The sequence below is a fragment of the Solanum tuberosum genome, unplaced genomic scaffold (assembly GCF_000226075.1).
Source record: "Solanum tuberosum cultivar DM 1-3 516 R44 unplaced genomic scaffold, SolTub_3.0 scf00177, whole genome shotgun sequence".
In the NCBI taxonomy this organism is placed as follows: Eukaryota; Viridiplantae; Streptophyta; class Magnoliopsida; order Solanales; family Solanaceae; genus Solanum; species Solanum tuberosum.
Window position 1 is genome coordinate 496,067 of NW_006239101.1, and position 22,750 is coordinate 518,816.

The 22,750-nt window shown below is 33.6% G+C and overlaps 3 protein-coding genes across 5 annotated transcripts; 1 reads left to right on the forward strand and 2 right to left on the reverse strand.

Moving 5' to 3' along the window:
* Window positions 1–877: 877 nt before the first annotated feature.
* On the reverse strand, window positions 878–1,252 carry LOC107061874 (auxin-responsive protein SAUR71). The gene has a single exon (XM_015311802.1). The coding sequence runs from the start codon at window positions 1,250–1,252 to the stop codon at window positions 878–880; it is 375 nt and encodes a 124-aa protein (XP_015167288.1).
* An 8,175-nt stretch (window positions 1,253–9,427) lies between these two features.
* Window positions 9,428–21,257, reverse strand: LOC102603974 (acylphosphatase). 3 transcript variants are annotated; one of them, XM_015311827.1, is made up of 3 exons: window positions 21,137–21,257; window positions 12,165–12,449; window positions 9,428–9,685 (listed from the first exon to the last, which is right to left on the reverse strand). In XM_015311827.1, the coding sequence occupies exons 1-2, from the start codon at window positions 21,170–21,172 to the stop codon at window positions 12,183–12,185; spliced, it is 303 nt and encodes a 100-aa protein (XP_015167313.1). In that variant the 5' UTR covers window positions 21,173–21,257; the 3' UTR covers window positions 9,428–9,685; window positions 12,165–12,182. The 3 variants fall into 3 exon arrangements, with proteins under 3 accessions (XP_015167313.1, XP_015167312.1, XP_006354364.1); XM_015311826.1 differs by lacking the exon at window positions 21,137–21,257 and adding an exon at window positions 18,753–19,178; XM_006354302.2 differs by lacking the exon at window positions 21,137–21,257 and adding an exon at window positions 18,753–19,178 and having other exon boundaries at window positions 9,428–9,690.
* On the forward strand, window positions 13,698–15,927 carry LOC107061886 (uncharacterized). The gene is made up of 2 exons (XM_015311825.1): window positions 13,698–15,205; window positions 15,863–15,927. Exons 1-2 carry the CDS (start codon window positions 13,719–13,721, stop codon window positions 15,894–15,896), a joined length of 1,521 nt encoding a protein of 506 aa, XP_015167311.1. The 5' UTR covers window positions 13,698–13,718; the 3' UTR covers window positions 15,897–15,927.
* Window positions 21,258–22,750: the final 1,493 nt, after the last annotated feature.

The following is a 22,750-nucleotide window of genomic DNA, read 5'->3' on the forward strand; positions in this document are numbered from 1 at the left end:
TTCCAACACAATTTATATAAAATATATTAAACTCTCTATTGATACAGTTTTTTTATACATAATCAAACTATTTTTATTTAGCAGTAACTTATCTTATTTTTAAGATTACCGATCCTACCTTGCAATTACCATATGCATTGTATATTAACTTAATCAAATGGAAAAAAATATGCTTATCTCAAATACCCACATCGAGCTCTTACGAGATGAAAGATATGTTTATATATTTTGAATGGTTTTCATCTTTCAATTAACTTTTGAAATTGAATTGCGTCCAAGATTTATTTTTTTAATATGATATCAGAGTTATCTGACTTATCCAAATTCATTGTTTACCCGATATTGATCCCGTTTTCCTTTTCTTGTATTGCATGTTATGTTGATATTGATGTTACTTACTTGATATTTCCCTTTCTCCCCACTTACTGTCTTTTGAATGTTTATTTTTTGTCTTCCAACTAATATCTCACATGAAATCATTAATTAATGTTTTAATGTAAATTCATTTCTTATTCACAACCTAACTCGAACGAATTTCTATTTAAACAATATATTAATTTATAATTATCATTTAAAATGCACCGGGAATATAATATGATATGCTTTTTATGTTGTGACTTTTCCATAATAATAGAACGACTTTATTTTATTATTTATATAAAATGAAAGGTACTATACTATTTCATTCTAAGCAGACAATTCCATGATCAACATTAATACATATACTTTAGAAGATGTAACATTAATAATGTCCTTAAAATAATTAAGTCTAATTGAAGAATAACACAATCAAAGTTTGTAAATTTATTAATAGTTGAGCACAAGGCCTTGCATATATGTAGATTCTTAAATATCTTTTTATCTACTAACATGAGACTTAGTTCGAACATCCAGTAGCAAGAACCTTGTGTAATTCCTCGGCACGACAAGGAAATTCAAGAACACCTTGTTGTTTAAATCCATATTCATCTTCAGCTTGTTTTAATAATTTCAAAAATGATGGATGATTTAGCCAATGCAATTCCACCACAAACCTTTGTGGTTCCTCTTCAGGATTTACTGAAAGAACAACAAAATGTCCTTCTTTTACGTCATTCGGCACCAATAATGTCTCTCCACGTGGCGTTTCGTCGTGGAATTGATCAGTAGAACTAGTAGTAACATTATTATTTGACCTCTTTGTGGATTTGAGAATCAATTGATGAAGATATTGAGCCTTCAATAACTTCCCAATGATCTTGGACTTCACCATATTTTGTGTATATTTGTTGTATATATGGAGTATATTGAATTTTGTTGTGGTTTTTTTTATAGAGTTTTTGAAGGGGATTTATATAGAATATGGTGAAGGTTTATAATTAAGACACAATTTCTTAGGTGATGAGTTTAGTGTTGGGTCCCCATAAAATGTGCCTAAATTTGCAACCAGCTATTTGGTCATATATTGCAACTATTTTGGTCATTTATTGCAATATATGATCCATCTTTTTCTCAATGCACTTTTTCCTATTAGATATTTATGCCTTGTCCTTTTGTTTGCTACCCAATGCACCTTTTTTTTTTTTTTCTTGTTTCAATAAAAAAGGAACTTTGGGTACCTTATTTCGTACGAGTTTAAGTAATATGTATCGTTAATATAAATAATTTTTACCTGAGGTTATTTTTATTTGTTATAACAGAAGATATATCTTCAGTTTTGTTTTGTTTTTTAGAAAAAGGAGGGGATGCCATATGAAGACTTTACAAACTTAAACTCATTTCGTATCGTACAATATGTATGACTATGAAAGTTTCTCCATTAGGGGTTGGTTGTACCAGGGTAAAAATTTATTCATACTAAATATTTATATCATATTAATTAATAAAGGCATGACATGTGTTTATGTAGACTCTTAATTAGAATTTAGAGCATAATCATAGTTAATTGACTTGCAAATTCACCTCATATAATCATTTTAGCCTAATCATATCAATCTAAGTAACTTTTAAATGAATTATTAACTGTCTTTTTATTTACTTAATCCAACTCGCTCATTTGACATCCTTAATTACCTTCTGTTCTTTTTCTTATATATGTACGATCGATCATGTTATTGGGGTCCTTTAGTTTTTGCTTTTAAGTCCCACTTACTTTGTTTATTTACTATATTAGGCAAGTAAACCTTTTTGTCCTTTAGATATAACTTATAAGACCACGTTCATGTGTTTTTCATGTTAACGCGATATAAAGTCATATCAATTTGATAGAATAATTTGTGAGTTAACCGACATGATAGTATATACATTAGGCGAAATGTATACAATGTTAGAGAATGACAAAAGTCCCACATCGGTGGTTAATGAGATGGGTGGAGTTCTTATAAGGCTTGGGCAATCCTGCTCCCTTTGAGCTAGCTTTTGGGGTGTGAGTTAGGCCTAAGACCTAATTTAACATGGTATCAGAGCAGGACCCATCTCACCCGATGTTGGATCCCCCAAAATCAAAATTGCCCACGCACCAAATGCTAAGCACTGGCCGTGAGGTGGGGTGTTAAAGAATGACAAAAGTCCCACATCGGTGGGTAATGAGATGGGTGGAGTTCTTATAAGGCTTGGGCAATCCTCCTCCCTTTGAGCTAACTTTTGGGGTGTGAGTTAGGCCTAAGACCTAATTTAACATACAACATTTGAAGTTTTATCGGAAAAAATAAATGATATAAGTTTGAATGAGATATCACGAGCTAGTGAAAATTAGAAACGATGATAATCGCGATAGCGTAAATGAAATAAGTTTATACGTAGGAATTAAGTAGTTATGAAGATGAAGACAAAGAAAAAGGGAGGGACCTTCTCTTCTAGTTAGCTACGTTTCCTTTTTTTCTTATATTGATATTGATATTACTTAACTTGATAAATCCCTTTCATCCTTTGAATGGGGTCCTTTTAATTTGTAATTCACAAATATCTCAAATGCAATTAATAACTTGTTTCAATCTAAATACATGCAATTTGGCTAAAAGTATATGTTTTTATTACGTTATCGCCTCATATCTTATGTATAAATGTGTTGTTACATCGTTATATTGGATGTTTTTTTAGTGTATTATGACATTCTTATGAACAATGTAACGTCATCGATCACTTCTAAGTTCATAAGAGATTATCTTAGATTTAGAAGCGGGTTTGATCATGTGATCGTGTGAATAGTTTGAATTGCGCTTGCTAGAATTAGTTCGAGAGAATAACTCTAGAAAATTACTACACACCATCACTCGATTATAGAGGGTTGGAGCCCTCTCTCTGAAAGCCCTCTTGATGCGATGAGAAAATGGCTAGTAGAACCAAGGCAAAGTGGTTTATAATTGAATCTCAGAGGCATTCTTATCATTTGGTAGATCCAAGTCCATGGCCTATTTCGGATTGGTCAAGATATATTTGTGTTAAGAGGATATCCACAATTGATAAAGAATAATTTAGTGAGATTATAAATTCACTTTGATAAATCACAATTCTAGGTTTTTACACTTCGATTACAATATTTTATCTCTTAGTTGATGATTTTATTGCTTAAGCATTTTCTAGTTAAGTAATTTTAAACAAAAATCTTAATCTTTAAAACTCAAAAATTGTTCAATTTTTTATTTATTTTTTAGTATTATTGAATAGTTATGGTTGAACCTTAGTTCTTTATGAGATTCGATTTTGGACTTTAAAAATCTATTATATTTGTGACGACTGCTTATCTTATGAGGATAAATTTTGGACATGATTAATATATATGATGGAACTTGGAAAGATACATCTCTTTGCATTTTTCTTTATTTCTACAAATAACATTTATGTTTTTGTTTGTTTGTTTAACATACGCTAAATCGACTAATTTAGTCTTGCACTTCATAGGATCCATTTGAAGGAAGAGAGGTCTTATTTCTATTAAGAATTTTTTTAAAAAAAATTTAGAGTTGCAACTAGATATTTATGGTCAATGATCAAGGAATTACATTCATCCCGTCAAATCAATTGGTGATTATTCTTTCACCTTATATTTTGAACGTCTTACTAATACATATTTGAGTTGTAATTTGAGCATTATATAAGTAATACATGTGACTATTGCGTAGAACCTAGTAATAAGTAGTCTGTCAAAAATAATCCTTGGTGAATATAACGAAAACTTCAAAAGGGCTTAACTCAGTGTCACACTCCTTGCTCTCAAAAACTTGCAAATTGATTCTGTATTTAGCTAAGTCATTTGTCATTGTTTGACTAAACATGAAATTTAAAAATAAAATAAAAAAATTAGAAATTTGTGATCTAATATAAGCTATGAATATCTGTGTAATTATAAATTATTTTGTTAAGGACAAAATAACAAGGTTAAACATAGATTATTACTAAATGTAGGTATTATTCTTTCTAAGACATAATAAAAATGATGTCATATAAATTAAGACAAAAAAATTCACTTTATTTTATTTAACATATAAGATGAAAGGTACTAAACAGACAGTTCCATGATTAACATCATATGGATATAACATTGTCCACAAAATAATAACAATTAACGTTTGTAGATTATTTTACATATATCATTAAAAGTCATAAAATTCAAAAGTACTTTTTTGAAAATTTTTGTAACTGGTCAAACTAAAACACATAAAATGAAACGAAGGGAGCAATACTATTGCATCACTTAGATATCTTTATAGCATCTTGTTGATAACTTAGTTAAACTACAAAAGCACTAGTAGTAAATACATATATTTTTTTCTCAAAAGACTTTAATTACATCTTATATATGTATAGCTTCTTATTAAATTTTTTGATTACCAACGTGAGACTTTGTTCGAACATTCAACAGCAAGAACCTTCTCCAATTCTTCGGCGCGACAAGGGAATTCAAGAACACCCTCTTGACTAAAACCATATTCATCTTCAGCTTTTTTCAATAATTTCAAGAATGATGGATGATTTAGCCAATGCAAATTCACCACAAACCTTTGTGGTTCCTCTTCAGGATTCACTGAAAAAACAGCAAAATGTCCTTCTTTCACATCATTTGGCTCCAATAATGTCTTGCCACGTGGCATTTCGACGGAAAATTGATCACTAGTAGTAGTAGCAGCAGCATTATTATTTGACATTTTTTTGTAATTGAGAATCAATTGATGAAGATATTGAGCCTTCAATAACTTCCCAATGATCTTGGACTTCACCATAATTTGAGATTAATTAATTAATGTTTGATGGTATAATGAAAATTTTAGGATTTGGTTTGTTTTTCTTGTAGAATTTGAGTAGGGGATTTATAGTACTCCATCTATTCCAATTTATGTGGAACTTTTCATTTTTTGAGAATTAAACAGTTTAAGTTTGATCGGAAATTTGTGCATGGAATCTTCCAATTTTTTTGAAATGAATTTTATATATTTGTAAACTACGTAAAAAGTACTATAAGTCACAATAATTGATAATTAAAAATGTTTAACAGATATATGAAAAGCTTACGGTCAAAGATAGACTTGTTTGAATCTCGAAATTTGAAAAGTGCCACGTAAAATAGGAAGGAGGGAGTATAAAATATTGGGTCCCTATTGCATGTGCTTTGCAACCTTTTTGGTCATTGATGCAACATATCACTTTTCCAAACTTTATGTTCTTGTTTTGTACTTGGTGGAAAAAAATTATTGAGTTAGGTCAACTCATATATAAATTTTGATTTTGTACATATAGTACAATTTTTAAGTGAAGGAGGTTTATATTATTCGAAAAACCTCTGTACTCAGAAATTCAATGAATCTTATCCAAAGGTACTTGTAATATGATGTAATGTAGTTCGCTTTGAGTCAAATTAACTACTACACTTTATGCATAGTTTTTTCTTTTTCTTTTTAACTATGAACGTGAGACTTTATTCACACACTTAACTGAGAAAGAAAGTGTTTAGTAATTAGAGGGTTTATGTTCTTTCAAAATAAAAATAAAAATGTTAGGCTAAGTTGATAAACTCCAAAAGTTTCTTAAAAATATTTTAAAAATTGCTGGATAGGTAGTTGCCAGATTAGAAGGAACAGAAAACAAAGCAGAATTAAGAGAAACATGATTAACAAATCAAATTAATGATAAAATGACCTTTCATATATTGCTCACATGAGAAGAAAAGGATATGAAGGAAGGGCCAGTTAGATTTTCCATTTTGGGTGTGTTTGGTATGAATTATTAGATTATACTGGCAGTAGTGGCGGAGTCAGAAATTTCACGAAGCATATCTTTGCTCTTTCAAGGTGTCTGAAACCATTGAGCTACATCAAATTGTTGTGTTAAGGGTATCCAGAATATGTTATTTAACCACTTTATTTAGCATTTTACTTGTATATACGGTATAATTTTTCGATGAATTGGACACCCTGACATGAGTGTAGCTACGCCCTTTTATACAAGTGTTGTATATATAATAAGTCTTAAGTTTTTTCACTATAATGCTTATAGACATCCACGCGTGAACTACTCAATGGAGAAATTTATCCAATAATAATAAAGGAAACGCCCCCAAGGCCTAGCTCAAGTGGCAAAAGGTGGAGGATTTGTGGCTTAGGTCGCAGGTTCAAGCCCCACACCATGCAAAGCGAAGCCCGGTATTTAAGTGGAGAAGGGTAGAGGGGCGGGCCCATTATCCACCGAGTTTAGAAGGCTGTGATTGGTCCAAAGGGTGGGTCACAGACGGATTTCTCGGTTATCAAAAAAAATAAAAAAAAATAAAGGAAACCTCCATAAATTAATATTCGAATCAACTTAGTAATAAACAGTCCACCAAAATTCAGTGTCACATTTCTTGCTCTCAAAAACTTGTAAATTGTTTGCCATTTTATATTATTCTATTTGTCTCAATTTATGTGAAGGTATTGGACTCGACACCTAATTTAAGAATAAAATAAAGACATTTGAAATTTATAGTCTAAAATACATAAATATTAAGATAATTATAATCTGCCTCATTAAGAATAAAAAAAATTAAAATATTAATTATTATAAAATTTAGAAATAAATTATTCTTTTTAAGACAGACTAGAAAAAAAATGTTATATAAATTGAGACATGAAGGTAAGGAAAAAGAGAAGCTTAAAAAAATCCACTTCATTTTTTATTTATATAAAATGAAATGTACTAAGCAGACAGTTGCACGATCAACTTTATATATGTACCATTGTCCTTTAAAGTAATTAAATCCAAAATCATTCTATTTTTTTTTTAAGTTATGAATTTATGTTTATTATTTACAGTATTATAATTTTAATAAAATTACTAAATATGAATTCAATTGACATAGAATGGTACATCCGCCCCTTTTCTTTTGCATGTGCTTTGGTACCTTTTTGGTCTTTTATTGCAAACATATGGTCCATCTTTTTCCCTTGTTCACTTTTCTAAACTTTTGTGTTCTTATTTCGTAATCATTAAAAATATCTATGATTGCGATATAGAGTGTTGAAAAGATGAGAAATTTGTAAATTCGATTATAATATATAATAAACACGTCATTACTATAATGGTTAGGATCTACAAATTAGACAAAATTATTTGCATACATAATGTGTAAATATGTCATTATGAATGTTACAACGATGATAAATTTCAACATTAATTAATATGGTGACTAGGGTCTACGGTGAGAGAATTCCTTGTATCTATCTAAAGAAGATTCTTAGGTTGTGGAAACAAGGGGATTCATCTCGACAACCAGTGACATAAGTTGTGATTGCTACAAATTCACTTTCGTAAAAGTAGAAACTTGTAAGTCTCCTAAACTAATATTTCCAGATATAACACTGTGTACTTTTTTTATTGAAAAAATTACATCAAATGACAAACATCTAGAGTATATTATGTAATGTAGCTATAGTTTCGATTATTTTTAATTAGTGGCTACAGTTTCGCGAAATTTTGCTATTCGGTTTCCTAATTGTATAAATCCAGAATTTGTATAATTCGGTCCTTGATTGTATATATCCAAAATTTGCATAATTCGGTTTCTGATTGTATAAATCCAGAATTTGTATATGATTACCCTAGCTATTTGTATACGATTTATGAAAAATTCATAATAAATTACTATGTTTGTATATTGACAAACGAAATATACAAACGGAGTTCTGAAAAATTCCTAAATGTATAAATACAGAATTTGTGTATACTTACCCTGTTTGTGTATTCACTAGCGAAATGGGCAAGCGAAATATACAAATTGCAGCCTCCGTTTGTATATATTTACCATGTTTGTATATTTGCAAGCAAAATATACAAACCGCAACCTCCATTTGTATATAATTATCATATTTGTATATATGTTTGCAAGCGAAATATACAAACCGCATCTTCCATAGCAAACAGAACTATAGCTATGGAGTGCAATTATCGAAACTATAGATATAGAGCCTTATTATGTCTATTTGTCTTTGCTATTTCTGAAAAATTCTCTTCTTTATTTCAATTTATGGTGTCTTACTTTTTTTCTTTTTTTCTGTCACAAAAGGAATAATTTTTATATTTTAAAAAAAGTTTAACTTAAACTTCTTATATTTTTAGAATTTAACTTTAAAATTAAGAGTGTGTTAGGCTGAGTGGATAATCTCCAAAAGTTTCTAAAAAATATATTGCTAAGATTTGGTAGACAAGAAGTTGGCAGATTCAAATGCATATTCCTCCTTCAAAGGGAACAGAAAATAACAAAATAGTTTTAAGAGAAAAAGATCTTTTTATATATATTGCTCACAGTACTTGGTGAAGACAAATATATGAGAAGAGGGCCAGTTAGATTTCATTTTCTTAAACAATTAATCCTGTAACTAAGGTCCCTTAATGTTTGGGTTTTTGCCCCACACGGTCATCCTAACTTGTAATTAACAACTTGTCTTAATTCAAATTAAGTAAAACTTTAGTTTGGACTTTGTGTGGTATAACAACAACAACGTATCAAATGAAAATTCCACAAATAGAATTTGAAGATAGTAGCATATACACAGACTTTATCCTGATGTAGAGAGACTGTTTCTCAAAAACATTTTAGCTTAATTAGCTCGAATATTATACATGTATGTTTTTAAACAAAAACGCTAATTTTCAAACTCATAAATGATTAAATGAATTGTGATAAAATTTCGAACTGAAATCCATGAAAAGTCAAATCTTCAACTCAAGAGTCTAAAATTTTGTACCAAAAAAAAGTATTCAAGAGGTCAAGTCATAGTTTGCCTTTTTCCGTATTGTTTGGACAATAATTGGTTCCATATCTTTTTCTTCTTTTTTTCTTAAGAATAACACAGTTATTCACTCAACCTTCTAAATTAAAAATAATCAACAAATATGTAATATATGTATATTTACCATTGTGTATCGATAAAATATCGAGGGCCTCAATTTATTGCAGCATACTTTCCTGAACTACCATCTGTCACGTGATAAGAAAATGAACCTTGAGCGTAACTCAGCTCCTTAAACAAGCTCACGAAGTGAAAATTGTCCACATTTCTCATCGATCACAACCGATGTGGGGATACTGAAACTACATAAAAGTAAATCTTACAGAATGTTTTAGCTGTGATGGAGTAAAGCTTCCAGTCTACTCATCGTCTTTGATTTGCTTGGCAAACTGCAGCCTCGAGGATCGATGATTCACCGATGAAATCTGCAGAGTAATAATCCTGGTTTTCTATCCTAGACAAAAGAACTAAGTTAGTCAATCAGATTGATAGAAAACTCAACAACATATCCAGTGTAATCCCACCAGTAGTGTCTCGGGAGGGTAATGTGTATGCAGACCTTACCTCTATCTTGGGAGGTAGAGAGATTGTTTCTGATAGACCCTCAGATAAATTAAAAACTCATAAGGTGAAAAAAAATTGAGAATATGCATGTTCGCACACATAACAACAAGAATAAGAGGCCATAGGAAGAACATACTTCTCAAATATGGAACAAATTAGTGCAACAGTTTTCTTCACACGAAGTTGGATGACATAGCAACGAAGTTGAAAATTTTAATACGCGATGACTAGAACATGTATCGAATTCTCTTCACTAGTTTCAGAAAAGATATTTTAGCTAATACCATTAGGATTATGTTCTCTTATAATTCAATAGCACATTTCTGTGAAATTCAGTGATGAGTTTCCATAGAATTCATACGACTATTTCAGAGCGATTCCTAAGAAGTTAATTTTTCTCTTCCGTGATTTCAAACCACATCCCTGAATCTTTCTCTACACCCTGGTTCATATTCTGCATAAAGATCTGGAATTGCATATTCTTAAAAAATAAGAAATCATGTGGTCTATAACTTAAAACTGCGAAGCTACTACATAATAGGCTCAAAAGTTCTATAATTCCGGACCAATGTGCCAAGCAAAGTATATATATGCCCAAAAACATCAGAAGCAACAAATCCTCGAATTGTTATTTAAGAATTCAACATATAAACATATAGCTGAAGAGATTTCAAAGAAGCTAGAATAACAAGTACATTTGGCTTTAACATAGAAGGCGACGTAAGTTACCATACTTGGAGCAGAGCAAAAGTATAAGATAATCTCCCTCCTCAACCAAGGGTGGATCCAGGATTTTAGTTCTATGGGTTCAACCTTTAAGGTTCTTAGTTGAACCCATAATATTTTTATGGATATGAGCTCATATCTTCCTTCTTTTTTTATGACCGTGGTGTTCGGGCCAGCTTTCGTGCACCTCGACTAATTTCATAGGACACTTGCCACCTCCCACCAACAACAGGTGCAGGTAACACTGTACCCTAGGAATTGAACCTGAGACCTCATGGTTCTCAACCACTTAATTGACCAATAGGCCACACCCTTGGGTGCGTTATGAGCTCATATTTATTATTTGTTGCAATGTAGTAAAGTTTTACGCATAAAGGTTAAGATGAAACCGGTAACATTAAGCTGCATCTGCCCATAGGTTCAAGTGTCTGTAGAAATGGATCCAAAATAATGGCTAAAAGGAACTGTAATTTGAGTATATAGTTTTAATTTCTTAGGTAACATGATTCATTAAACAAAAAAAACACTACAGTACCCTCACCAAATCTCGGTTTCTTTGACAGCATAATTGTTTTTGTGCTAGCATTATCTTATTCTTCGGTTTTGTTAGTACTGTTGTTTCATTTATTTTGGGTATCTACACTGTTTTATTGTCAATACTTTTCTTTCTTCATTATTTTCATCATTACCTTTTACTCTTGCTCTTTTTGCAAATCTGTTCTCAAGCCGAGGGTCTATTGGATACAACCTCTCTACCCCCTCAAGGATAGAGGTAAGGTCTACGTACACCTCACCCTTCCCAGACCCCAAATGTGGGACTACACTGGGTATATTGTTGTTGTAATATAGTGGCCAAATCTCTCCGTCCACATGGGCCTGAAAAGATGCGCAAACAGTTGTGGAACCTTCGCCATATGGAATGTAATGGTCTTAAGTAGAGGCTTGAGAACCTCCCAAAGCCACAAACCCCACTCCATCACTTACCTAAGTTGTTTGAACTCGGATGCGAGTGTCCGACACGGGTGCTAATCTGAGGTTCGGATTCGGTAAAATCTAAATTTTATGATTTGAGGGTATGATCCAGGTATGGGTGTTGGAATTCTACTAAAAGAAATTCAAAATTATAAAATAGAGCTACAAGGATATTCTAAATTTTGAGAGATACTGTGTGGATATAATATTGAGACAAAAGGACTATAATATTGAAGGTATGCCATTTCCCATGTCTTACATCTGTTATACCTTTCATTTTGAGAAATCAAAATCTCAATTTCCCCCCTAATTTGTTCATGGGTCTGGTAACAATATCTGATGTGGATTGACCTCATACCACACGAATCCCACACCCACACTAGCATTGTTTCGACACAGGTTCGGAGAGTCCACAACACTTGGTCAGTTACTCTAGTAAATGTAGATGGTAAGATAATGCTAAAATTCAGAAGGCAATAAGCAAAAGCACAAGCGCACAGTAATGAATCAGTGAATGTAAGCATAACATCAATAAGAACATGTAACAATAAAATCCTTAACATTTCAAAGACCTTGTGTGTACAAACATGATATACTTAGAACCACTTAAACATGTAGCAAGAGCAAGTTAGAGAAAACAGAAAACGTGTTGGGCTTAGTCTTTACCAAAAGGCTAGCCTATGATCAAGCAGTTTGTTTGCGTTCAAACCCACTTCCGGGGTCATCATCACAGGGGACCACATCTAGTCCAGTGACAATAGCAGATGGTGGACCTCTCCGACACCTCTGCTCCATTTCCTGAACTTTTTCCAGGCTTCCAGAAAACAAAGCTTCCACCGATCCATCCCTCCGATTTCGAACCCAACCTTTTAACCCCAATTCCTTAGCATTCTCCACAGTCCAGTCCCTGTAAAACACCCCTTGCACTCTCCCCTTAATCACAGCTCTAACCTGCAACCACAACACATAAGTAACCGAAATGCATGAAAATATGAACACTCATTACTGAAAAAACACCTTAAAAGTCCCATATTTTTAAAGAACTTCAACTTAAAACCACAGCTACCTTGCACACACAACACACAAATACCTAAAATCAAATGATCAAACAACCATAAACAACAAGTAGCTCAAAGTCTCCTCATTTTAAAGATTTTCAACTGAACCTAGAGCAAACCTGCAGCAGCAACAGAAAATATACAGAACAATCCGACAATCATCCAAGAAAGCTCTATTAAGTATTATATTGCACAGCTCATGTATTGCATTGTACAGCTCACATAGTTAGTTATAGAATTGGTTAGAGAGTTAGTTAGCTCATGTATTCAATGTGTATAGTTAGTTAGCTCAAAGTGTAATAGTCTAGAAGCTTCCAGCTGATGTGTATATATACTTCACTGATGAAATAGAATCATTCAAGCTTTGCATTCTACAAGTTATCTTTTCTACTCTGCTTCTTTACTGATTGTAGTCAAGGCTTCCATTGTTTCAAACTCGAACAGTGTTAATGCATCAGTTTTGATATGGTATCAGAGCAATCTCGATTCTGAGGTACTCATCCTTTTATGACCTGATCTGTGATTGCGTAGATCTCCTTTTGTTGTTCGTTTTCTCCTTCTCTGCTCATCTATGGCGGCGGATGCTACAAGTTCTGATCAATCTGGTGGTTACACCAACAACACAATTGATTACAATCACCCTCTTTATATGGATCCTTCTGATAACCCCGGAGCAATGCTTGTACCAGTTCAATTTGCTGGAATTGGTTTTCGTTCCTGGAGGCGTAGTGTTCTGAGATCACTTTCAGTGAAGAACAAGTTGGGCTTCATTAATGGGGATTGCCCACGCCCTCAATCCAATGACTCATCGTACAGACAATGGGAAAGATGTGATGATATCGTTACCTCTTGGATCCTGAACTCTCTATCTAAGGAAATTGCTGATAGTGTTGAGTATGTCCAGGATTCTGCAGAATTATGGAGAGAACTTGAAGATCGATATGAACAAACAAATGGTGCGAAGTTGTATCAGATCCAAAGAGAAATTAACGACTTGTCACAAGGCTCTCTTGATATCACATGTTACTACACCAAATTGAAGAAGCTCTGAGAAGAGCTTAGTACTTTGAATGCCAAAGCTCAATGCACTTGCAACTGCACTTGCGGAGCAAAGGCACTTGTTCACAAAGCAGAACAAGATAGAAGGTTAATCCAATTTCTCATGGGGTTGAACGAGATTTACACAGTTATTCGTGGGAGCATACTTATGATGAATCCGCTGCCTACTATGGCTCAGGCCTTTTCTCTGTTAGTCCAGGATGAACACCAGAGGGAAATTAAGCCTTCTAACCATTTTAATGTAGAAGCTACTGCTTTACATGCTGGAAACGTCAGGCCTTCTTCATCAAATGTCAGGCCTTCTTCATCCTACAAGACAAACTATGCTCCTACTGGTGGTCACTCTCAGCTTCAATACAAGGACAAATTCTGCACTTACTGCAACAGGACTGGTCATCTTATTGAGAAGTGTTATCAACTCCATGGATATCCAACTAATTCAAACAACCCAAGCCCAAATCAAAGAAACAATCCAACTCCGAGGCCTAATACTTTTCGCAAGGGAAATCAGAGGACCAACAAAGGATCTGGCAATAATGTTGTAGCAAATGCTAATTGCACACCAGACTTTACCCCTGGCAAAAGATTAGATGAGGAGATGTACAATGTGAGCCTTACCAAAGACCAATATGGTCATGTTCAAGGCATGCTTCAGCAATTCCACAGGGAACATGAGAATGAGGGATCCAACAACAATCCAAACCTTGCTAATGGACCAGCAACTGATTTTGCAGGTATCATAGTCTGCACTTCCTCTATTGATTTTGGAAAACTGTCATGTAATTGTTTCAAAAACAAATCTGACTCATGGATATTGGACTCGGGAGCCTCAAACCACATGACCTTTAATATGTCTCTACTACACAACATCACACTTTTACCATATCCTTTGTTAGTTGCCTTGCCTAATGGATACAAAGTTAAGGTGACTCAAGTTGGTAGTGTGACATTAGGGCCCATGATCAATTTAGATAAAGTTCTGTATGTGCCATCTTTTAAATATAACTTGATTTCTATTCATACTCTGACTGTTCACTCAAAATACACTGTTAGCTTCACCAAAACTTCTTGTTTCATGCAGGCCCCTTCAATGAAGAGGCCTCTGGTGATTGGTAGTGCAGAAGAGGGTCTATACTTCCTGTGTCCAAGTTGTTTGAAGAACTCTTTCAATATTTCGAAATGTAGTAGTGTCATTCCAAATAATTCTTGCAATAACTGTAGTAACAGACAGTCTATTCAGACTTTAGATAACAAGCAATGTACTCCTATTCTCAATAAAGAAATGTCATGTTCTATTCCATGTCCAGTTTCTTGTACTTCTAGTTCTCAAACATGTGCTGGAAATCATGTAGACATTGTGTGGCATAATAGATTGGGACATGTCCCTTTTGTCAAAATGAGAGATATTTCCACCATCCCTGTGAAGTTCTCAGCCAAGCAACCTTTTATGTGTTCCATTTGCCCTATGGCAAGACAAGAAAGACTACCTTTTAAACCACGAACCACACTAACCTCACACACTTTTGAATTACTTCATGTTGACTTGTGGGGGCCTTACCATACACCAACACATAACCATTTTAAATATTTCATCACCATTGTGGATGACTTTAGTAGGTCCACTTGGACTCAGTTGTTAAGTACTAAGAGCAATGCTTTACAAACTCTCAAAGCCTTCATTGCTATGGTAGAAAACCAATTTGAAACCACTGTCAAAACAATCAGAACAGACAATGGTCTGGAATTTATCAATACAGAGGCAACTTTTTTTTTTCAAACCAAAGGTATACTTCACCAGAAAACTTGTCCCTACACACCACAACAAAATGGTGTGGTGGAGAGAAAACACAAACACTTTCTTGAGACTGCTAGAGCACTGTTGTTTCAGTCCAAACTTCCTGTTAAGTATTGGGGAGAGTGCATTCTCTGTGCAACATACATAATAAATAGGCTCCCATCCACTGTGTTGAACAAAAATTGTCCCTATGAAATTTTATACCACAGAAAACCCCTCTACTCACACATGAGAAGTTTTGGATGTCTTTGTTATCCTACTGTACCCATACCTCATAGAGCTAAGTTTGAACCAAGAACTACTCCTCACATTTTCATTGGATATCCTCATCAGACAAAAGGGTACAAAGTCCTAAATATGTCTACAGGTAAGATACATATCTCCAGAGATGTTGTTTTTCATGAAAATATTTTTCCTTTTAATAATACCCCCTTCAAATACAACTGTTTCACCTATTTCATTGTTGCAGTCACCTTATTTCATTGATATTTTGGATGTTTTTGTTAAAAATGGCACATAGGATACTCTAAATAGTTCAAATGGTCCTACTGCTACATGTGACTTGTCACCTAATCCCTCTGCATCCATGCCTTCCCCATCTGTACCTCCTGCACCCCTATCTGTTAACCAACCTCATGCTCTCCAACAAATTGAACCTAGGAGATCCACTAGTTGTCACAAACCTCCAAAACATTTGAATGATTATGTTCACTCTATACCTCAACTTAAACCATCTGTTCCTCAAAACTCAAACACCAACCCTTCCCTCCAAGCCCTTTTCTCTAATCACCACCACTTGGCTCATAGTGCTCTAATTCCTGCTAGTCAAGATATTCTTAGAAATGTTTGCATTGACAGATAACCGACTTCATATGAGGAAGTTGTCATCGATCCTGCATGGCAGCTAGCCATGACACAAGAGTTTGATGCCTTGCACTCAAATTGCACTTGGGATTTAGTTCCCCTTCCCCCTGGGAAGAAAGCTATAGGCTGCCGGTGGGTCTATAAGGTGAAACACAAAGCAGATGGGAGCATAGAAAGGCTCAAGGCCAGGCTTGTTGTCAAAGGTTATACACAGCAAGCAGGCATTGATTATACTGAAACTTTTTCCCCTGTAGTGAAAATGACCACAATCAGGGCCTTATTAATCACAGCAGTTAAACAAGGGTGGACTATGTATCAGCTGGACATAAATAATGCCTTCCTTCATGGTGATCTACATGAGGAAGTGTACATGGACGTACCACCTGGACTTGCAGTCCAGTCTCCTAATTTGGTATGCAAGTTGAACAAGTCCCTTTATGGACTCAAGCAGGCTAGTAGGCAATGGTATGCTAAGCTCACTGAAGCTTTATGTTCTAGGGGATATGCTCACTCTATGTATGACTATTCTCTCTTCTACAAGAAGAAAGCAAATTCAGCAGTTTATGTGGCTGTGTATGTTGATGATATAGTTCTTATAGGTACTGATGCTGATGAGATAGCAGACCTGGAAGTTTATCTAGACAACAAATTCAAAATTAAGGATTTGGGATTACTTCACTATTTTTTGGGCATGGAGGTACTTCACACAGATCAGGGAATTATTGTCTCACAAAGAAAATTTGTGCTTAACTTACTAAAGGAGTATGATTGCTTGCATCTGAGCTCCTTATCTTCCCCTCTTGATCCCAATACCAAGCTGAGAGCTAAGGAAGGTCCAGTTTTAAGTGATAGTACTTTCTACAGAAAGTTAGTTGGAAAACTTAACTTCCTTACAAACACAAAGTTGGATATTGCTTTTAGTGTTCAACACTTAAGCCAGTTTATGCAGGACCCTAGAGAGCCACACTTGCAGGCTGCTTTTCACCTCCTAAGATACTTGAAGTCTGATCCTACATTGGGTTTGTTTTTGTCCAAAGATGCAGATTTTTCTATGAAAGGCTATTGTGATTCAGATTGGGCCTCATGTCCAGATTCCAAGAAGTCTGTGAGTGGATTTATAGTATTGCTTGGGGCAGTCCAATAAGCTGGAAGTCAACGAAGCAAGAAACCATCTCTCTATCATCAGCAGAGGCTAAATACAGATCACTCAGGAAAGTAGTAGGTGAATTGGTTTGGCTAAGTCGACTGCTTACTGAGTTGGGTGTTCCCTATCCAAAGCCTATTTCGGTTTTTTGTGATAGTCAGTCTGCACTACACATTGCCAAGAATCCTGTTTTTCACGAAAGGACCAAACACATCGAGGTAGACTGTCACTTTGTGAGACATGTCTTACAACAAGGACTTATCTCATTGCATCATATTGCTACACAAGACCAGTTGGCTGACATATTGACCAAAGCCTTAACAGGAATCAAGCACTCTTCTATCCTTGACAAGTTGGCAGTGTTATCTTCACCTCCAACTTGAGGGGGGGTATTAAGTATTCTATTGCACAGCTCACATAGTTAGTTATAGAATTGGTTAGAGAGTTAGTTAGCTCATGTATTCAATGTGTATAGTTAGTTAGCTCAAAGTGTAATAGTCTAGAAGCTTCCAGCTGATGTGTATATATACTTCACTGATGAAATAGAATCATTCAAGCTTTGCATTCTACAAGTTATCTTTTCTACTCTGCTTCTTTACTGATTGTAGTCAAGGCTTCCATTGTTTCAAACTCGAACAGTGTTAATGCATCAGTTTTGATAAGCTCAAAACCTCATCCTTTTGAAGAATTTCAATAAAAATCACGGCTAACAAAGAGACAGAGCACAAACCAAGAAAAATCTGACAATAAGAGAACAATAGATGTGAATCTCATCTCTATTAAGAATTACACATGAAAAAATTCAAACTAACTTGCAGCCTCCCTACCTTCACAAGGTATGGTTAAGGCTGCCTACACACCAACCTCCCGAAGACCCCACTTGTGAGATTACAATGTTGTTGTTGTTGTAAGCTAACCTGCAGCCATAGCACCCCAAACCCCAGAAATAATCAAACACCAATTTCCTAATAAACGCTCAAAAAGCCATCTTTCTCTTAACACCAATTTTCTCTTTTAATGAATAGAGTGTTTGGTAGATTATATCATTCTCCTGTTACCATTAACAAGCTCAAAATAACATCTTGTTAAGTAAAAAACGAAAAATTCACACCTACTAACACATAAATATCGAAAAGTCAGAAGCTATCAAACACCGCCATAGCACACACAAAATGTCCTAAACCCACAAATCACCAAACACCCATTTCTCAAAATTACATCTTTTATCACCAATTTGAATTGAAAAAACGAAAAGGGAAGTTAAGACCCAGAAATCACCAAACACCCACCTCCCAAAAGAAGCTCGAAATCGAAAAGGGAAATGGGGAACTCACCGTTTTAACATCAGGGTTAGCATCGGAATTTAAGGAAGACATAGGAGATGAAATGAATTTGTGCAGAAACGGAAGAGATGAACCTCGACCAACACGAAGAGGTAGTAGTAACAGAGGAAGCTGAAATGAAGCTCTTTTTACACCTTTATATGAATCAACAACATTATGGTTATGCATAATAAACGAGATTCTTGATCTTGTTTGCCATTGCTGCAATGGTGGGTCTAGATTGCTCTTGTTAATCTTCGTAATAAAATAGGATTTGAAGAGTGAATTTGTGAAACGACGAGTGATTCTCTCTGTAGAAAAAGATAGAGATGTTGAAGCTACCACCAATGCCATTCGATTCGTATTCCTTCCACCATTCTTTTTTGTTCTAGATTTAACGCAAGAGGAGACATGGTGGGAAGAGCCTGGTTGAGGCAAACAGGGCTTGTGTAATGGTTGGTTCAATTCGATTTTAAAATTTATTGGTTGGTTTTTATGGTTATTAATTTGAAGATATGTTAAATCGTTATATAACTATTAATATATTAAGCCTTCGCATATAAATTGTTATTAATTTAACCTTTAAGATTTGAAAATTATTTAGAAACAAGTTGACAAATCAAATGAGCATGAGTCGGACGATTATATTTTACTCAAAAGCAAACACGAACACATTCTAGAATAACCAAAAGTTTCAGACAATCAGAAATAAAAGTATAAAACTAAATCCGAGATCAGCAACTTTATGTACCAAATGGTATAAATATAATTAATTAATTTATTATCGAGTTATCGATTAACTTGTTAACAAAAAACCTCAAACCGTTAAGAAAAGGTAATCTAATAATTAAAAAATATTGTTACCTAAACCGCTAAATCAATAACACTTTATCAATAATCAATAATTTTTTCGATTTGGGTTATCAATTTTGAACAATCCTAGTTTTGATTTGGGCGTTCAAAGAGCTTTTCTACATCCATTCCTAAAAAAAATGATTCGAACTCAAAGGCTTGTGATTAAGAATGAAAAAATATTTTATAGCGCTACTACTTTCGAAACAAATTTTTTCTCATGTGGTCAAGTTTGAAATTAACTCATAATTTGATGATTCATTTGGTCTCATTTCACACTCTTTAATACCTAGTTCTTTTCAAGCATATTCACGTTTGACCTTGTATTTTTCACATTTTAATATTTAGGTTTTCACTCAAATTAAAAATATATTAAAATATATACAAGTCAGGTGTATCTATATAAACCTAGTCAATATATTTGTACAAACATTAGTCTCATAAGTCCAACATGATATTTTTTTTCTTTGGAAGCATGTACGTAGCTTTATAAATTATTTTATGTAGTTTAAACGTTCTTTTTAGTTTGCTAAAATGAAATTAAATCTTATGAAATCATGCAATCAATGATATGATGCAATGATGTTGAAGATATAAACATGATAAAATAAAAAATCTAAATTAAGGTAACAATTAAACTAAAAATCACAAGCTCAATCAATGATCAGAAGCATTTAAAATTTATTTTAATTAAGTTAACATGTCTGAATTGAACTCCCATAAAATAAAAAAGATAAAGAATGTCAAATAAATATAAGAATGAGTGTTTATTAAATAGCCTTTGATTAATTTATTTATTTTTTTGATAAAGTGTAGGCCTTTGATTAATTAAGGTATAAAAATTATAATACTCAATACAAATGGAGTTCAATGGTCTCTAATCTCTATACTGACCAAAAATTTCTACGGTATTTTCACCATAAACTTTTATTTTTGTATTTAATAAATCTATTTTTAAGAACCTATTCTTGAATTGAGAATCAATCAAAAACAGTTTTTTTACCTCACACAAGGTATATCTGCACTCATTCCAACCTCCGCATATGTTGTTTACCTTCGACATGGTTGCACTAAGAGGTCGTTGGGTAAAGCGCATTGGCAAAAATAAAGCATGCATTAACTTTAAACGTATAAATACATCAAGGATTTGATTATCAAAAAGATATATTATTTTGTTTTCGTTTAGGCAATTGATCAAACAGTTAGCCTACATTCAAAACCCGGCGCCAAATCTTCATCACAATCGTTAACATCCACGCCGGTGACTTTCGCCGCCGGTGGTCCCACCCAACACCGGCGTTCCATTTCTAGAACCTTCTCAGGACTACCGGAAAACATGGCTTCCACATTGCCGCCGTCCTTTTTGTTCCTAACCCAACCACTCAAACCCAATTCCGTCACATTATCTACTGTCCAACCCCTATACGAGACACCCTGAACTCTCCCTTTAATTACAACCCTAACCTGTAAATTCGCAATCGATTTTTCATTTTGTTAAGATAACTGGAATTCGAAACGGAGAAGAAGGGAGAAAATGGACTTACAGTTTTCAAATTGGATGTAGAATTGAGATCGGACATTGGTCGCCGGGAAAATAGCTCGATGATTTAGCCGGAGGAAGCAGTGAAGACGATTATGACAGTTGGAGAGTTTGAATCTGGAAATTCGAAAAGTATCATATAAATTGGGACGAGAAGTATTTAGTTTTTTCATTTTTGGATTCTGTTTTGGAATTCAACAATACTTGTCTAGTTTATTAAAGTGAATAAAGAGTATCTATTTTATCTTTGTTGTTAGGGAAAATTTTATAATTGGCATACATAAAACTATTCATTTTTTTAAAAAAATCAATGAATAATGTATTATTTTATATCTATTTACCCCTTGTTGTTATATACTATTTATTTTTGTATATTTAGATGACATATATTTAATAAGAGTGATTTGATAAAATTACATGTATCATTTACTGCTTCTTAATAATTGACAACTATTATTGAACGTATAGAGTAGCAGATGAAAAGAAGCGTAGGAGTGCAAGTTACGAACGTTCAAAATATGGCATTGGTGAATAACATGCCCCATGGTCTAAAGTTCAATTTTATGGTGATTAAACTTTAAAATTTTGTATTAATTACGTAAATTTTATAGTGTCAAGAGCTAATTATATTATTTTTCTAGTCTTTTTAAAATTATAAAAATTCCTTAAAAATTTATGAATTTCGGATACATCACTAGACTTTCGGATACATCACTGGACTTCTGGATACATCATTGGATATCTAGATACATGAGTGAGGGATGTATCTGAGAAGGAATAGGAGATCCAGATACATCACTGGACTTCCGGATACATAGGTGTATCAACGAGAGGAGAGTGATGTATCCGAGAGGGAATTTTTGATTTTTTTTTAAATGTTAGGGAATTTTAGGGATCATTATAAAATAAGATATATATTTAGGTAATTTTTCGTGAAATGTTTGTAAACCTGGGTTATTCTTTAAATAGATCCTAAAAGTTGCTATATGTGCACTTCACTCAACATTAAGCTTTTTGGGTCAACAAATACAATTAGATGGGCTTTACTATTGGATTATGCAGTTGATCTGATGGGCTTTATTTATGTAGGCCCATTTATAACTTTTGCTATGAACCTATAAGAACTCTCCTCTTTTATCTCAATTGATATTATAAAAAATTAAAGTTTAATTTTAGTACAATTAAAGAGTTTATTAAAATAGAAAAATGCTATTTTCATAGAGAAAACATTGACATCAAAATTTAAAATTGCATATGGAAGAGTCTCACATCAAATACTTTTAAGGAATGAGTGGTATATTTAATATAAATTAGATAAAAAAAAAAAACTTAGCTAATTTTTGAGGTTTCGATAATATGAAATCAGGGAAGAACTCATCCCAATTTTCATATATATATATATATCCAATCTTAGGCATAAAGAGGAAGTGTGTGTGAAGAGTCTCAAATCGACTTCTTTAAAGAATGTGTGGTTTCTTTAATCAATTTACTTAACATGACATTAGAGAAGGATTCATTTCAAATTTTATTTTTAATGTTGGGTCATCATATTAAATTGTTCATACATCAGATAAGGGGGTGCGAAGAGTCGCGTATTGGTTTGTTAGTGAGTGGTCTC

What these genes read in the sequence shown, in the direction of transcription:
- LOC107061874 (XM_015311802.1), bottom strand. Translation starts at nt 1,252, where the DNA reads ATGGTGAAGTCCAAGATCATTGGGAAGTTATTGAAGGCTCAATATCTT.
- LOC107061886 (XM_015311825.1), top strand. Translation starts at nt 13,719, where the DNA reads ATGGGGTTGAACGAGATTTACACAGTTATTCGTGGGAGCATACTTATG. An exon ending in CATAACCATTTTAAATATTT is followed by an intron (nt 15,206 to 15,862) that starts CATCACCATTGT and finishes CAACTGTTTCAC; the next exon opens with CTATTTCATTGTTGCAGTCA.
- LOC102603974 (XM_015311826.1), bottom strand. Translation starts at nt 19,094, where the DNA reads ATGGCATTGGTGGTAGCTTCAACATCTCTATCTTTTTCTACAGAGAGA. An exon ending in CTAACCCTGATGTTAAAACG is followed by an intron (nt 12,450 to 18,752) that starts GTGAGTTCCCCA and finishes TTGTGGTTGCAG; the next exon opens with GTTAGAGCTGTGATTAAGGG.